Below are 17,660 nucleotides of genomic sequence, written 5' to 3' on the forward strand. Positions count from 1 at the left end.
GTAATTTAAACCTGATCCAAGTCAATATCCCCCCTTGGACATGCCTGACTCTCACTGAAGACAGAGTAAATCATCTCAAAGCAGCTGTCTAAATGTAGATTCCTGGAACAATTTGAGATGTTCTAGAGTATCCAACATGTGCCTGAGGATGGCTGACAGGATGAAAGATAAATACGAGACCGGAAAGCTCGGCAGGAAACATCAACCACCTTTATAAAGTTAGAAAATGAGATATCTTCATTTGCAAGCTGAGTCCCAAAACATGGGAACTTCAAGAACATTTTAATCCATAAGTGAACAGTTAGGAATAAAATGGAAGAGAAATAATGGTTCATGATAAAGGTGTTGGGTTAGCAAAGAGTTTATTTGGAAATCAGGATCCATTTAAGCCTTTTTGGAGTTCCCTTGATGTAACTCAGTCAGAGTTAAGTCTGTGTATTATCAGAGACAAAAATCCACCAAAATTCATGGGATCAGTCTCTAGATGTTGGCATTTAGTGGGCTGGAATAGACTCCCATTGAAGTTTATGAAGTAAAATTAAATTGAGTTTCTCAATCTTACTGTAAAACCTGATCCAAGTCCCACTGTAATAGATGGAGAGAAAATGGGTGATCTCCACAGACTCTGGATCAGGATCCAAGAGGATTATGGATTCTGTGAATGAAGTTCTGGCCAACAGCCCAGGTTGGATGAGTCTTGGAGCAGCTTGGTCAGGTGGAAGGTGGCAGGGGGTGGAACAAGATAATCTTTAAGGTCCTTTGCAACTCAAACCATTCTGTGATTTATGATTCATTATTCCCCACCCGAGGAACTCCCTTCCCCAGTGGGATATGGCATTTATGGATTGGTCAAAAAAACTCGCTGTTCTTTCCAATAAAAATGATTTACAGACATTAAACTTCCACTGGAAAGGTCACTACAAGTGAGGTGTAAATGAAAACACATCCTCTTTTCTGAAACACCCTTTTTTTTCCAGTCTAGCTGCTATCTGTCGAGGATGGATCGTCTCCATGAATTCTGCTGCTCAGGACCCACCAGCTGCTGTGATCTCAGCAAGGACCTCTAGGTGCTACTGCAGCACAACAGTAAAATGTCATCAATACCTATACAGAAGTAAGGCAAACATAACTCCTCTAAAACATGGAAGCAGCTGGTTGTTGTGGAGAACATGCCACCCTCTGGCTCTTCCCAGAGGAAAAAGAACCACTCAGCCTTGCTCACCTTGGAAGCTGAACACAAATACCAGTTTCTGATGAAGGCAGAGTGAAGGAGACCCCTTGCCAGCCAACCAAAGACATCAGAGACTTAGACAGAACGTGGAAATAATGCGAGACATGGTTCAGAGGACAAGTCTATAAACTAATCCACCTTCCAAAGGAGTGCAGAAATGCATGGGAGAAACAGGAAAGTCTGGAAACACACCCACTGAGGAAGAGGCCAGTGGGCTGAGTCCATGGCCTGTGCTGTCCCACTGCCTCCTCTCACAGAGCTCTTCCATCTGCTCCATTTTGTCTTCCATTCCCACTTACACCTCCTTGGAGTGTGAACAGCCCTGCTGTTTTGTGGTTGTGCCACATCCAATCCGGAGGCATCCAGGCTCCGAACTGATGTATCGTGGTTTAACGATAATGGATTTTGCGTTTTATTCATGCAAAGAACCCATTTGCCCTTCCCTTCCCCAAATTTTGCACCAGAGGAATTAGAGAGTGGTTCTTCTGGGGAGTGGCTGGGTAATCCGTGGTCAGAAGGTGAATCATGGGGTGTTGCCACTCCATGCCCACATACAAATTAGCAAGGCAGTGGAAGAAAAGGAGGAGGAAGAGATCAGGAAGTGCACGACTTGTCCTCCCTTTCTCTAGCTTCAGCAGGGGTCAGAAGGCTCTTCCTTGTCACCAGGAGGAACATAAAACAAGAGGTAATACTGAACATAGGGCAAGGAAATACTGCATGGAAAGGGATCTAATCCTCTGGAAATTCTAGCATCCAAATTATTAGTCCAGAAGAGAGGACACAGCATCCCTTGCATCTTCCCAAACCAAAACTCACATGGATTCTTGAACTAAATTAAATATCAGGTCCCCAAATCCACAGAGAATCATGAAATGGGTTTGGGTGGGAAAGGGCTTCAAGGATCATCCAGTTCTACCCTGTGTCATGGGCAGGGACACCTCCCACTATCCCAGGCTGCTCCAAACCCCATCCAACCTGGCCTTGGACACTTCCAGGGATCCAGGGACAGCCACAGCTTCTCTGGGCACCCTGTGCCAGGGCCCCTCCACTCTCACAGGGAACAATTCCTTCCCAATATCCCATCCATCCCTGCCCTCTGGCAGTGGGAAGCCATTCCCTGAGTCCTGTTACTCCATCCCTTGTCCAAAGTTTCTCTTCATCCTTCTTGTAGGCTCCCTTCAGCTACTGGAAGGCTCATCCCAAAACCTTCTTTTATCAAAGGAAGATAGATGAATCAGGATAGATTCCAGTGTTCAGGGCTCTTGTAAGAGCAGGTGGTTCGTTAAACACAAATTTCAAGCTGCTGCCTTTCTTTGATGCTTATTTAATGAGAATATGGGCAAATCCAGTGCTCCATGCTGAAATACAGCGGTGTAAAATAATTTGCCATTCCAACATTTCTCCAAACATCAGCATCCTCTAGATTTTTACAGACATGACCTGTTCAGCTTTCAGGTTTGCCCAGAGTGTAAAGATGCATTAAAAAAAAATGAGAGTTTTGGAAGGACATGAAGCACTCGAAGAGACAAATAAAACATGTAAAATAGAGAGGAAGAATGCAATAATGCCCTGCTCTGCTATCTTAGTCAAGCACAGGCAAAGATCACATGTAACTATTGCTCTGTTGGCAGCTTTTCCTGGAGTACTCACAGATGATTTTTCCCTGAGCATGACACTTTGCACACATATAAAAAAATGTTCTAGGTTTTGCCCTAAAAATACTTTGGACAAACAACTCTTCCATCATTCCAAGAGAAGTACTGCAATGAGAAAATCAGTGGCTGTTGAAAATCACTTGGGTAGCAGCAGAAGAGAAAAACCTCATGGGAAAAGGGAAAAGGGGAAGAGGATTAATAGGGAAAATAAGGGAACAGAGAAAACATGTTTTTAAGAAACAGGTGAAGAGGCTAAAAATGGGAAGAAAAGTGATTTCTAGTAGGGTTCAGTTTGGAAGTTTTGATTGTGTGAGGGGTGCCACCAGTCCTGCCACTGTGCAGGATGAGCTGGTTCCTGATGAAGACGATGGGAGGCTTCCCAAGGACTTCACGAAGTGCTGGATTGATTTGGGGAGATCTCCACATCTCACTGGCCTTATCAGTTTTGATGGCCTTTTCTCTCTCCTCACCCACCCTGTCTGCTCAAAATTAGGTCTTCCACTGTTCAAGCTGTGAAGCAGCCAGAGAAAGAGCAAACTGCTGTTAAAGGTGCAAATTTTGACTGAGAAGAGAGGACGGCCTTTCTAGAAGAGTTTCGCTGCTGATGTTTGTCACCTTCTGGCTGAAATTACAGTCCCCCACCTTTGGCATTGGGTTCATTAGATCTGGTCCATCCAACATCAGCATTTGAAAATGATGAGTCAGAGTAACATCCACTCCACCCTGAGAGCCTGCCCTGATCCTCTCCTGGGGCAGGATTAGCTTAAAAATTGACATGCCTTGAAAAATGTGAAACATTTGGTTCTTGTGCTCAGTCTTGTGGTGGCTGAGTCAGTGGGAAGGATCCAAATTTGGGAGCTCAAGCTTTTCCCTATGACCAGAAGTTGTCAAAACTCACTCCTTTCATATGGAGAATATTTACATCATGGATGAGAAGGTATTCCAGTTGGAAATTGTGAGGGAAGGAGGGAAGGACAAAGTTTTGCTCCAGTTATCTCTAGGAATTGGAACTGAGGATATAAACTGTCCTGGATCAAGCTCACAGATCCATAGGGAATTGATCCATGGTTTTCCCATCTTGGATGTCTCGTAAAATCTGTGGGCTCCAGAAACTCTGGGCACAGAGAGAGACACATTCAGCTGAAAATTTGGGTTTATTGAGTACTTTTGTTGTTGTTGCTGTTGTTCTTCAGCCCAGGTTTCACTCTCATTTTGCAAAGTCCATGGTACAAATGGGTAAAGTGGGAAGGTTTCTGCTTTTACTTCCAGACCTTGCTAAGAGTTGCAGCAGAATCCTTTGAATTCCATGTTCAAGGCCCAAAAGGAAGAAGAAAATTGATGCAAATGTAAAAATTCTCTCTTTTTCTCCTTTTACTTGCTAAAGACTCCCAAGTCTTCATTTGTAAAACCTAATTTCCCTTTGAAAAAAACCCACAGACTTTCCTGTGAAAATTCATTGAAGAAACAGTGATTTCTACTGAAAGTACTTACAGAAAATTCACAGTTTTTCCAGGAGAGGGTGGAATTCCACTATTTTTTGTACTCTCAGCAAATTAATAAATAGAGAGATCATGGTGACAAATCTTACTCTCCTGAAGTCCACTTTTATTTAGTGCTCCTTTTCTAAACTATAAAGAGAACCATCAACAGGAAAAGCTTTACATTTCTCATAAAATATTTTGTAACACAACCTTTTCTGATGGACCCTGATTTTTTCCCACAATTTACCTGTTACTGACATAGAGCTGGTTTTATTGGCTCAATACATTTTTTCATAAACAAAACCCCCATACAGGATCTTTATATCAAGTTTAAATTACTGTTATGCACTTTTGTGCCCTTTGTTGCATTGACAAACCTGCATTTTATAAGTCTGGGGTGTTTTGTCTCTTCTTTAACCATCTACAATCTTTCCAGAGGTCTAAGTTTCTATATGTTGGTAACTATAGAAGTAATTTTCTTCTAAGTACTTCCTAAAATTTGTTGAAAATGGAAAAAACCTAAATGTGACAAAATTGTACCTATAAAAATTCAATTCCTCTTTTTTTTTTTTTTTTTCCAAAACCACTTGCATTTAAAAACAAAATAGTTTGTTCTGGGGAAAACACAGAAATGCCAAAAATAGTTGTAGGAGGTATCCATAGCATGGCAGAAGCTTTTGGTTGTATAATTGAAGTCCATAAGGAGAAGTTAAATGAGTGGTAGAATTTTCTAAATTGCTATTAAGAAAAATTAGAAAATATTAGTGGTCAAACCAGCAAGGCTGCCAGAGCTCTAGGAATGTTTGGACGACGCTCTCAGGCACATTGTGGGATTTTTGGGATGTCCTGGGATGTTTTGGGACAGGAGTTGGACTGCATGATCCTTGGGAATCCCTTCCAGCTCAGGATATTCCAATGAATATTGCATACACTCAATAACATTATTGGAAAAGTCTTTTCCCTGGATTAAATTCAAAAGGATTAGAAAGCAATAACACTTCACTCCACTATTACTGAAAGAACAAAACCTCCTCAGGCTAAAGGAATCATCTGCATTTGGTGTAGGTTAGATAAGAAAGTATCAGATTTGCTGCGTGCTAGATAAGAAAGTCGCTAAACATGGGGTCCCTTTAACTCTACCTTGTAAGGCACCCAGCCAGATGATCTCAGGGCATCTCAAAGGTTCACAAAACACACCTGGATATGAATCTTCTTGTGGATGAGGTTCATGGAAAGTTTTGCTGAGGTTTACAGATCGCTTGTGTAAATCTCGTTGGAGTCATTGTGGTTTTGGCATGGAATCAGAGAATATCAAACCTGAAACCTGTGGTTTGTTTTTAGACCATGAGTCACACACGTGGTGGGTGGAAAAGTGGCACAGCTCACTTGATAACAACGTTTTGCTCCAGATCAGGGGCTGGAATTGGCTGCAGTACTTCATACCTGAGCACAGAAACCGAGCGTCGCAGTGAATTCATCAACGCGCAACCAGAAAATTAACGATCCCACGGAGGCAAATTATCACCTCTCTTCTCTCACTGTTTATATACATACCACATTTTAAACCAGCTTATCTGCCTCCATGTATCCCGTTTTCCTTCCATCATGGTCTTGATGACACCTGTCATTAAGACAGATGAGCTTGGTAGAGAGCCCAAACATGAGTGGCCGAGAGGATGCCTGCGGGCAGCCTACAGATGTCCTAGGAATGGCTCTATGGATGTGTAAATCTGAGTCAGGAAATATGTCAGACAAGCCTGTTTCCTGGCCTTGCACCCCTAGGTCGCTGTAAATACAGTCATTATCAAGAACTACTTAGTAATAATAGCTAGGCCACCAGCTTGGCTAATAACATCTAAAAATAAAAGTTTTGTCTTTACTGCTAAATTAAATAAATTCTGGATTGAGGGCATTGGAACAGCGTTGCCTCTACCACGCTTCTTAGAGTGGTCTTTAGAGCACTTAAAGCCTGGACCAACTGGCACTCTCCCAAGCAATTCTTGGGATTGTGGGATGTGGGAGTTAACGCATGCCAGGGAGCTTTTCTAAGAAGCAGCTTGAGCATGGCCACCCCTGTGGGAATTAGACCCTGTTTTGGGTGCTAAAAAGTGTGATTATCCACAGGCTGTGCCATTTGGTGCCAGAGTCTGTGCTCTGATATTCTCCTGGCTATTGGAATAGCTGTGAGGGCTCATCATGCTGCTTTGGGCTGAAGGTCTTATCCTACAGCTTGCTGGAGACTGGGAAGATACACAAGGGAAGGAGTCACTTCATTTGGACCATTTTGTCTTTCTCCAAAACTGGGACATGGCCAAAGATGGCTTGATTTGCCCCAGAATGGTTGGTCTTGTCTAAGTACAACCTGGGCCAAATTCCACACAAACACAGGAGAAAACTGAGGGTTCTTACCCCAAGATGTTTCTAATAACTAATCCTTTACAGTCTCCAGCTCGTGGTGCCTGAGGAAACATTCCTTAACTCATGATCTCTCCGCTGATTAACCCACACAGCAATTCTCTGATCCCTCAAGGAAATTTGGTGGCACAGAGTGCTCCTTCTGCAACATTCTCACTTGCAGAATCTGAGGCAAAATCGAGTCTTTCTGGTCTTCCACTCGACCTTTCCACACAACAAAACCGGATCAGATTCACTCATTACATGTAACAACTTACGGTCAGCCTTGAGTGCACCCAAACAAAAAAACATCTCAGCCTTGGCCTCACTCCAACGAACATAAAACTGGCCACATCCCCTGGAAAACTCTTCTGAGGGCTGATAAATCCCATTTGAGCTGCTCTTGGTAATTGCCACCAGTAGCCATAAACTATGTAGACTATTTGCCATCTCACAGTGTGGTTTCAAACGCCATGTGAGGAGGAACGTTGGATTTTAAGAGTTTGATCCGGTTCTTGTTTTAATTTAGCACAGCCAGTAAAAGGAAGGCCTAGTGATTCAGAAATCAGGACATCTGTGCCTGGACACAGTCATGGTGCTGGGTTCCTGTGACTTAACGAAATCTTAATGACTCTTCAGCTGGTGGGCCCTGGATAGTTGCCATTTGTAAGGGAAATCCTCTGTCGCTGCCTCATCACGCTACACGTAATTTCTTACAGCTTAGGAGGATTTCTGCCCTTTCTGTGATCTCTCTTTGCCCCCAGAGACATCCTTCCCTCTCCAGAGGCGGGTGGTGGGGATCTGAACTGAGGTGCATTCCTGTGGTTTAGACCATGAGGAAGAAAACCCACTATGTGGCATAAAAACTTCCCAGAACGGAGTCAAGAGGTCATTTGATGGAGCAGATAACCTAACCAATTTTTCTTTTTATTGAGGTATCTGCACACCTGGTTCTTTTTTTAGCATAGAACTGATGTTCTCAGTAAAAACTAGGAAATATGTGGTTTCCAACAGTCTCATCAGCTAATGGATGTAAAGTCCAGTATTCGTGTTTGCCAATATCTAAACATCTGTAGTACTTTGTAACTAGTATATGAAAACTTGGCCTAGCTTAATTTACCAGTCTCAGTCAGTCTTCCTGTGTTCTATAATTAATAAAGTGGGTCCAACAGGCAAAATGTCCCCTCATCCCAAATGCCTCATAAAAAAATCAGATTTAGATGAATTCATGAATTGTGTCCAGGATTGTCTATATTTTAGAAATGGGAAATGTTCATAGAGTTTCACTGGCCAGTTAATTGTGTGTCAATGTTAACCTAAATAGAAAATTTCTCTATTTGGGCAGTTAATCCAATTATTTCTAGTTAATCACCTGGAAAACACCACCAAGTAACTTGACCTGAAAAAAAACCCCCTATGATTTACATTTCTTTTCTTGCTGAAAGTTTAACTGATTTTGCATACCTAAAACTGAACTAAATTTTTCTCCAGTCCCATAGTCATTAAATTTCTAGGCAAAAAAAATCTTGGTTAATTTGGGAAAATGGGCTATTTGCCCTGATGAAATGAGTGTACAAACATTTCACACCTATTTCAATGGGACTATGATTTCCTAGTATGAAATCTGCTTGATGTTTAGGATTAAAAACACTGGTTTCACCTCACTCAAGGCTTCAGGAGTTAGAATGAAAATGCAAATATGTAAATACCAATAGAACCAATTTGCATGTACTTCCATGAGAATCAGGGCTTTAAAATTCTCGGATTCTATGAATTACTTTTGAGTCATGATTGAATTAAACTTAGAGGTTTACTGGGAAAATTTGTGGACTACAAAAGGAAGAAATCACTTTTCTCAAATCAATACTCCATGAAAGGAACACAAAACAAACCTGTTCCATGTGTGTATAAGTCTATACCCACATAAAGATTTGTAATTTCAAAGTGTCCTGAATTTACTCATTAAAATGGTAAGAATATGAAAATGAAGCAGATCAAAACAGAGCCACTGGGACAGAGGTGATTTAACTCATTTTAGGATTTAAGTTTAGATCTGGAATTACAGTAGTAGAAGAAGCAAAAGGAGATTGGAGAGCAAACACTCTGAGGTCTGCGAACATAACTTCCATTGATGGAAGATTGATTGACCTGTAGGATGGATTTTTCCCCTTTTTTTTTCTATTTTTTTTCTTTTTTGTTTGGTTTTCAAGAATTCTAGGAAAAACTGGCTGAAAAAGAGACATTGTGAACCTGCTGTTAAATGATGTAAATTTTGTTATTCTGAGCCAGACAAATATGAAGTCAATCCATCAGTAGTCCAGATGCATTGCTTACAAATTATTCTGCTAACCTGTCAAAATATGGGAATAGATATCAAAAGTTACTGTTCCACTCAATCCCAGCCATCTATCCCAGAAAGATCTCTGTCCTAAGTCATGGGGGAAAAAATTACATAGATAATTGGGATAAAAGATATATAAAATTATTTAAAGAGAATTTAAATTATTCTTCAAAGAGAATAATGTAAGAAAAAATGAATTACCCAAGAAACACAAAACATCCAGATACCTTTGAATGATCATGGAAGAATGGAAGCTTCTTCCTATTGTCTTTAACTGAAAATTCAAATTCAAGTATGAAGATAAGATGCACAGGTAAAATTGAATCCCAGCACCAGTGGAAGGAGGTTATTTCAGAAAAGCTCAAAATTGTGCATTGAATTCACAATTTTCACTCCTCAGTGAAACAATTATATCTGAAAACTCAGATACAGCCAGCTGTGTATCAAAAGCAGAGGTCTTGAAGCTGAGCTATGACAAAAAAACTCAGAAGGAGAAGAACAGAGATGGTTTAGAGAATCCATGTGAAAGGAAAAGATTGGAAAATCCAAGACAGAGTGAAATTTTTTGTGGTGTAAATGCTTTGCACCCAAGCCCAGAGTAACAGGAAGCCCTAATAGGAATGTTTGTTAAATGAACAGTGGTGAACAGTTTGAAAGCTGGAGGTAAGTTACTAAAATTAATAATGGTCAAAAACTCACTGTAAAAGATTCCCAGGAGAGGTATTAATAATCACATATCTCCTAATTATGTGGAAGATGATGATGTTGCTGAGGTTGGAGCCCTCATTACCTATCACTGTGATAATTATGCACAGGAATTAAAGGAATGTAAATAGAATTATTAAGGTATGAAAATCAACTATTTATTGACAAAACAGTAATGAAAATTTTCATATTAAAAATATAGAATCTGAAGGGACCATGGAGGGATTAAGTGATAGTGTTTGACCCACATCCATATTTCTGCTGATGGAAAACATGGAAAGGTTGGAAAAGACCTCCAAGATCACTGAGTTGAAGATTTGTGTTTACAGAGTGCATATTTAGCTCATATCCGACCTAAAATATTGGTGCTGATAAAGACTAGAAGGAAAATTGTGGGGAATTCATTTAGGAATTACAAGGGGAACATTAAGACTGCACTAAGAACTAGAAGGCAAAACTTTTCTTCAGAGAAATCAGTGAAAATTCTCAAAAATTAAAGAGAAAGTTGCTATCAGTTCACAAGATTATTATGTTGGTCTGGACTGAGCAGGAGTCCAAGTCTTGAAAACTGGAGAAATCAGTGGCAAAATAAGTTAGCTATCCATAGATTATAAAATATCTTGGCAGCAGGATTTGGTTTGGTTGGAAGCTCTTTCCAGACTGGTGGGGATAGCAGAAAGCTCTGTGATAAGACAAGGTGCTTCCAACAGGAAGGATGGCCTAAATTATCCCCTCCCTCTCTCCTTTCTACTGCACATTCCTCTCCTTGTGCCAGGTAAAAATGAGTTTATTGCAAAATATTCCTGCATTTTTTCCCCTCCTGGATAATGGGTCGTTTGAAGGCAGGTCATTTCAGTCACCTGGCTCAGAAAGTGACACCACAAGTGGTTGTGTTTTTGCCGCTGAGGAGCTGGCACTCAGCCCTGTAAAGGTGGGAAAAGTGGCAAAGGAGCTGGGAAATCTCCATTCACTGCAGGGACAGGGACAAGTCAGGATAACCCGTGGGATTCTTTCAAAAAACTGGAGGTAAAGGCTTAATTAGCTAAAGAGAGATGGAGAAGAAGTCAGGAAAATCTCAGGTTTGCCCAGAAATTCATTTGGGTTCAGAAGAATTAAGGGATTACCATGCCCTGAATTTATTATAAGAATTTCCCCCCACAGCAGATTCACTAATTCATCGATACAAAAGTGTTTCTTGATCCCACTCAAACCTTAATTTTTTATGCATTAATTGGTTATCATATCATCATCATTAGTTATCTCATCTTTTCTCTGTTGAGAATCCCACATGATGAGCAGGACCCTGTTCTGTGGGCAACCAAAGGTCCCCTTATTCTGTTGAATTTCCATACCCAGTGGTCAGGTATGGAAAAGTTGAACCTCTGTCATGACATGCCTCCCCAAAAAAAGGTGAGAAACGCTGTAACTAGAAGAGGTTTTATATCTGACTACAAAAACTTTAAACCTCCTACTAACCCAAACAATATTTGGCATGAAGTTCTTGAGTGGCTGAACATGATTCTTCTGCATCAAACTATTGTGAAATGAATGGGGAAGCAATTAATGTAACAAAGCCGGGAGGATTAAGGTAATGTGGATAAATTTTTGGAGCTATGAGCTAAAGGATTTGCATCACAAGGAAGGTGATGACTCCTGTTTGAACAATTGAGAAGCACCAGAGATATTTACCTTCTTCCCATCAACAGTGTAGAGCTTCTTCACTGGGAACTGCAGGATCTCTGTGATCTCATCCAGGAGCGTTTTGAAACTCCGGGCATTTCTGCGGTTCAGGATGATGGAGCGCCGAAATCCACTTTCCCCGTTCTTAACCAGAGTGATTTTCTTGGGTATTCTGGGACCATGGTGAGTGAAAGGTGTGGAATAATCTTCCAGCTTGCCCTCCTGGGCCGCTCTCCTCATGGTGCTGGAGGGGCGACTGTTCCGTGGCGGGGCCGGCCTGTGTCCCCCAGAGGTGATGCTGATGGGCTTCACGTACTTCTTGTCGGAGCACAGGTAGCAGCCTCCGTCCTCCAGCTGGTCCAGCTCACTGATGCAGTGTATTCCTCGTGGGGTGGTGATGGTCCGGACCCCGAACGGCAGCGGGACCCGATGGGAGAGGTCATCCATGAGCGCGTTGAAGCTCTTGAAGCTCCGCTGGTTGATGGCCATCTTGACTCCTGCAAACTGCGGGTCTCCACTCTTGAAGAAGGTTATTTTTTTGGCTGGAGGGACCTTGGTGAGGGTGCTGGCCCGAGCCACGGAGGGGAGGGGTGGCTCATAGTTGTAGGAGCTGGTGGTTGACAGGTAGTCAGCAGGCACCTGAGTCATCCCTCTTGCTTAAAGATAACTACAAAGAGAAGGAAAAACAGAGTGGTTAGTTTGAGTCAGGAAGGATCAGAGCCTGACTGGTGTGGGAGCAAGGTTTGTGCTCCTCACAACAGCTCCATCCTGAGCAGATTGTACCAACAACCCTTAGGAATTAATGGATCAGGCAGATACAGGGAAGCACAGCGAGGAGAGCGTCCATATCCCTGCTCCTCACAGTCAAACCTTCCTGGGCCTGCAGATTCCAGTGGGAATCCAGTCACTGTCAGTCACCCCCGAGGCACAAAAAGCATGAGTCAGACCCCAAGCAAAACCCACAAAAAGTGCATTGTTGTCCTTTGGAGTTTTGTGTCTTCCTTGCTTATATTTTTGAGGTTTTTTCTGAGATTATCAGAGCCAGTGATTACTTCAGCTTTATTTTTACAAGCACAGCACTGAGATTCTCATGTAACCCCTTAACCCCGTGGACTGGAGCATAACAAAAGCCAAAACAAAGCAGAATTTCTTCAAGTTGTGATTACACTTTGTAGCACACAGTCAGTCCTGAGAAGTCTGGTTTTAGAACAAGCCATACCATTATGTGCTGAGTTCTGGATGAAAAACTTCAGGCAGTTATGCAAACAAATAACAAATAGCACGAGATACAAAATAGAGCTACAAAACTTGGTTCTGCTAAAGAGTGGGAAAAATGGAGATTGGTTGGGATCATCTGCCCAGTTTTTGTTGGTGTCCTTCGCTTTAAAAGATAAACTGATTTTGGTGTTTCGGTCTGGTGGTTGCATGCCACATTTGGAACAAAAATGGTTTTGATGTCATTGTCCTGATGAAGACAAGACTTGCCCTTGTCAAATCCACTGTCATGGAAGCCAGTAGCTAAAAAATTAAGACCTCCCATGGAATGAACTATTATGCCCAAAAGAGAAGACACTTTGATTTTCACATGAAAAAATAAAAGAATTAACAATATTTTTCCAGCTGCTAAAATATTGGCTGTAATGAGCACAATACATTTTTTTCATGAGCATGAGCAGTGATTCCCCAGTTTGCTCTGAGCGAATTACTCAGACTTCAATGGAGTAGATGGCACTTAGATATATCATCTTCAGGTAATTTATCTGCTCTCAGATAGGAAATAATTTAAATTGTTAGTAAGGAATCAGCAGAATTTTAACTTGCAGAAGGGGGTTCTGGCCACAAACACCTACGTACAATTTATTTTCCAAATTCTGTTCTTAGTTGGTATCAGTTTTCTATGGTAACTTTCAAAAAATATCTTACAAGAAAGGAATTATTTTTTAGTGCTCACGAATGAATTAGAAACCAGCAAATGTATTTATAATGAAATGGTGCTTTCAGTTTGCTCCTGGTTACCTCTCCTGCAGCAGCTGAATGAAGTTCTAGTTTGAATAATTGTGATAATAACAATTTATTCTTTGGAGAATCAATTTGGTGACCACTGCCATTAATGGGAATTTCGTCTCTGCTGCAGCATTCAAAAAGCTGTAAATGCTGAATTTCTCTACATTTTAGAACAAAACCACTATATTCTTACCACAGTACCCTCAAGTGAAATATCTGTGCACGTTGTACTACAGAAAATGCTGCAATAAATGGAAGTTTGAGCTCAGCTAGGTGAGAAAAGACATTAGGCATCATTTGAAAAACCATTATTGTGACAAATCCCTCCTTTTGTACATCCAGGCACACCCCAAAGATTTCAGTATGATTTATTCTTTCCACATACACGTTTCACCGAGCAATTATTCACTTATTTATTTCCCAGTTAAAGGTCAATCCATTACTCCAACTCATCTTTTCCAGGGAAGAAATATCTCATTTCTCTATTTTCCAACAGCTTCCAGAAAGGTGGGTTCAACTTCTTCTCCACAAGCCCCACACTGGAGCTTTCAAACAGTGACAGCATCATTTCCAAACAAACCCATTATCCAAATTGTAGTCACTGGACAAATGGTGATCCACAATATGCTGACTGCATTCCCAGAAATCTAAACTGCTTCCCAAGGATTTATTGAACATTTTTCAGGTTTTTAAATCATATTATAAGAAGTACAGGAAAAAAATTAAATACAGGACGAGTCATAACGCGCTTTCCCAATACTACTTCTTTTCTTGGGGAATAATTTGGTTGGATTGTTATGGGATGACTAATTTAAAAGAATATTATTCCTTGAGTTTTGGGTGATAGAGCTGATTACCCACCTCAGCCTAGAGGGTCTGTCAGACCTGCTCTTACAAAGCCATAATTCCCCCTCAAAAAAGTAAATATAAGCAGTTTCCATACAGAAAAGTTTAATATTATCCATTTGAAGGGTCAGAGTTGAACGGAAATTCTACTGTTAATCTGCAAAGGAAAATGCTCACCTTGCCCAAATACACCTTTTTAGAGAAATAAGAAAAGCCTAAATGAATATTTTTGTACTTACACTGAAGTACTTCATCCCTCTGGCTCAAGATGGCTTTTTCTTACAGAATATCCAAGGGGTTAAAAATAAAATCAACCAAATAATAATAATTTAGGAAAGCAACACATCCAGCCAGCCACCTACAGGATCAAACACACTGGAAAAGGCAGGGAAAAAAGTGTTAACAGGTTACCTGCTGTCAATCAACCTGGCCTCAAAATGACTGACCACAGCTTGGAGGGTTAAGCAGGGCTGTGTTGCTAAGGATAGAAAGAAAAGCCACCTAAGCTGCTGGAGGAGGCTCTCAAATCCACTGGGGCTTTAGCCACAGTTTGTCCAATCCCTCTTTTCCTCGTGGCCATGTAGCAATCTGACTCCGCTCCAAAATCACACCAGTACAACTGGAAATGCAATCCAAAGTATATTCCTCTCTTAAATAAAGCCCTGCAGAGACCTGGAAAACTTTCCTGATCCACTCACTAAAACACTTTGGAATCTGGTTTTTGGCAACTCCAGGGAAATCTATGGGACTGGAGTAAAGATGATGCTGGCTCTGAAGGATTTGTGTGGATCTGTCTCTTTTCACCTGGTGGATAGTCCCATACTCAGGACAGAGATAACACCGTGACAGCTTTTTCAGGGAAATATTAACAGGAAAGTCTGGAGAGCCCCAAGCCCAAAATTTTCAAGTTCATGGCAGATGTCAAAGTCACATCTCAGAATGATGCTCAACAGCTGGATCACTGAGATTTGAGCATGAAATATGGACAGATAAACACGTGGATGACAAGTAATGGGAAATTGCTTGTTTGCTCATAAGTCCTCTAAGGATAAATAAAAGAACAGTAAAACCTGTAAGAGCCTTCCTGTTTTGTCTCTCAGTTCCTACTCGCAAAAAAAGACACGTACAAAAACAACAACAAAAAAAATCAGTTGGATTTAGGTACAAAATCAGTGAGAAATCTCACTCCTGCATGGACTGGAATTATTGAAGATTGGACCTGATGATCTTGGTTGGTCTTTTGCAGCCTTAGTGACTGTGATTCTGTGATTACTTACACAGCCTGTGCACCCTCCTCACTCCCAGCACCAAGCGGATTCTTTTGTAGAAACAAATTACATGCAGAGAAATCAGGGTCCTAAAGGGCTTCTATTACAAGGGCAGGGATTTGGGGATCCTGCAAGAATAATTTCAGCAAAGTTTACATCTCAGATCCTTAGCAGGAATCTTCTAAAGGTAATGTCAGTGTAGGAGCTCTTACAGTCCTCTTTGTACAGCACTGCTTTCCGGCTGTGGACGCATCTTTGAGGGTCCAGAGGCCATTCCTGTGGGATCCTTGACCCAGAGGACCAAGGTCACCTCTTTGTGGGTTTGCATTGAGTATAAGAGGTCACAGGTCTACAGGAAAATGTGTAGAGTCCATCCATGGGAAAGACTGAGCCCCTCATGGAGGCTTTTCTACAAACTCAGGGCTGTGCCAGGGCGCTGGTCCCCGTTTTTCAATTTCCCATCAGAGTCTGAAATGAATTCTCAAGAAGATTAAAGTGTACCAGGCAGGGAAGTCCTGGACTTCTCAGCCCTATCAAACGTCTCTTGCTGGAATTCACACAGAGGAAGCTGTGTGACCCCTTAGCCAAAACCTAATGTAATGGTTTGGGTTGGAAGGGGCATTAAAGACCCTCTCATTCCATCCCCTGCCATGGCCAGAGACACCTTCTACTATCCCAGCTTGCTCCACCCTGGCTTTGGGCACTTCCAGGGATCCAGGGGCAGCCACAGCTTCTCTGGGCACCCTGTGCCAGGGCCTCCCCACCTTCACAGGGAACAATTCCTTCCCAATATCCCATCTATCCCTGCCCTCTGGCACTGGGAAGCCATTCCCTGTGTCCTGTCCCTCCATCCCTTGTGCAAAGTCTCTCTCAGCTCTCCTGGAGGGCCCCTCCACTTGCAGCATTAACATCTGTTCACATCAGTGTCCCTTGCACTACTCTTATCTGGGAAAGGTTTTTTTCCTCCTCCTCTCTCTCGGGGGTGTAGAAGAAGCAGAGGAATCCAGAAGGTGCCTGAGCCAAGGCAGGAGAGCTGTCAGGGAATGTGACTCCATGAGCTGAGCACCAGGTCTATAACCACTGCTCAAGGCCTTTAAGAGGAGCTTCCAGACTTGCTTTAAATACTTTACATTATCAAGGATCCATCCCATCCAGCAGTGACAGCTCATTAATCCCACTTAATACTAAAACCTGCATCTTTCCTCTCGCCTGAACAGTTCCAGTGTCAAATTTTTTATGACTTTAGTTGATTAATCAGGTTGCAGAATTTTTCTGAAAATTTCTCCTCTCATACAAGTAATTGTGGCTTCTACTTCTGCAAAGTCATTTCTTTCAGACAGAAGAAAAAATTACAGACCACCACTAACATTTGGAATGCAGCTGGTTGAAAACTCTAGATTTGTCTTCCTGGAAAATCATAAACAAAATTATTTAATGTGGAGTTTTTCCCAGAATAGGTGAGAGTTTCTAGCTGGGAAGATGAATCAGTTTGAAGATTTAACCATGTGTTTCTAAAAAAAGCTCATTTCAATTTTTCATGTGTTCTTTTTGATGAAGAAAAATATTTTTTAAATATCAAAGTGATCTTAATTAACAAGGAGCATTTGTGGTCTGACCAAGACAAAGTAATGTATGGAAAATTACAAACTTTGAGAAATTTGATTCATAAAAGATAAAAGCATTGAATTGGAAAACAGATTATCCGTTTTCCTGTGAATATATAATAATTATCTGGAAAAAAAAGGAGACAAAAATAGATAGAATGTATATTTTCTCTTCAATTAATTTGTTAAATTACTTGGAAAGGGTTATAAAAAAGACTTTTAAGTTTTTCATTGTTTAGGAAGGAGATTTCTGATAGCAAATGTGTCATTCCATTCCATGAATGAATGAGCCTAAACCATTCCTCACTTTTCCTCATCCAGGTCCCTGTCAGAGCTGGTCTTAAAGCCGTGGAAAATCACCTCTAGGTAGGAAGAGTGTTGGAGATTTGAGGGATTGACACCATTCCTTGAATCTCACTGATGGGTCAGAAAGGAAGCTGGAAATGCAAAC

The 17,660-nt window shown here is 41.4% G+C and overlaps 1 protein-coding gene across 2 annotated transcripts in view; it reads right to left on the reverse strand.

The window, feature by feature from the left end:
• Positions 1 to 17,660, reverse strand: part of RP1L1 (RP1 like 1) — a 48,846-nt gene that overhangs the window by 13,763 nt on the left and 17,423 nt on the right. For both annotated transcript variants that reach the window (XM_086875423.1, XM_086875424.1), the window contains exon 3: positions 11,497 to 12,154. In XM_086875423.1, the coding sequence (XP_086731549.1) occupies positions 11,497 to 12,135 (639 nt within the window). In that variant the 5' untranslated portion in view covers positions 12,136 to 12,154. The remainder of the gene's footprint in view (positions 1 to 11,496; positions 12,155 to 17,660) is intronic.

The sequence above is a fragment of the Cyanistes caeruleus genome, chromosome 2 (assembly GCF_971803275.1).
Source record: "Cyanistes caeruleus chromosome 2, bCyaCae1.hap1.1, whole genome shotgun sequence".
Lineage (NCBI taxonomy): Eukaryota > Metazoa > Chordata > Aves > Passeriformes > Paridae > Cyanistes > Cyanistes caeruleus.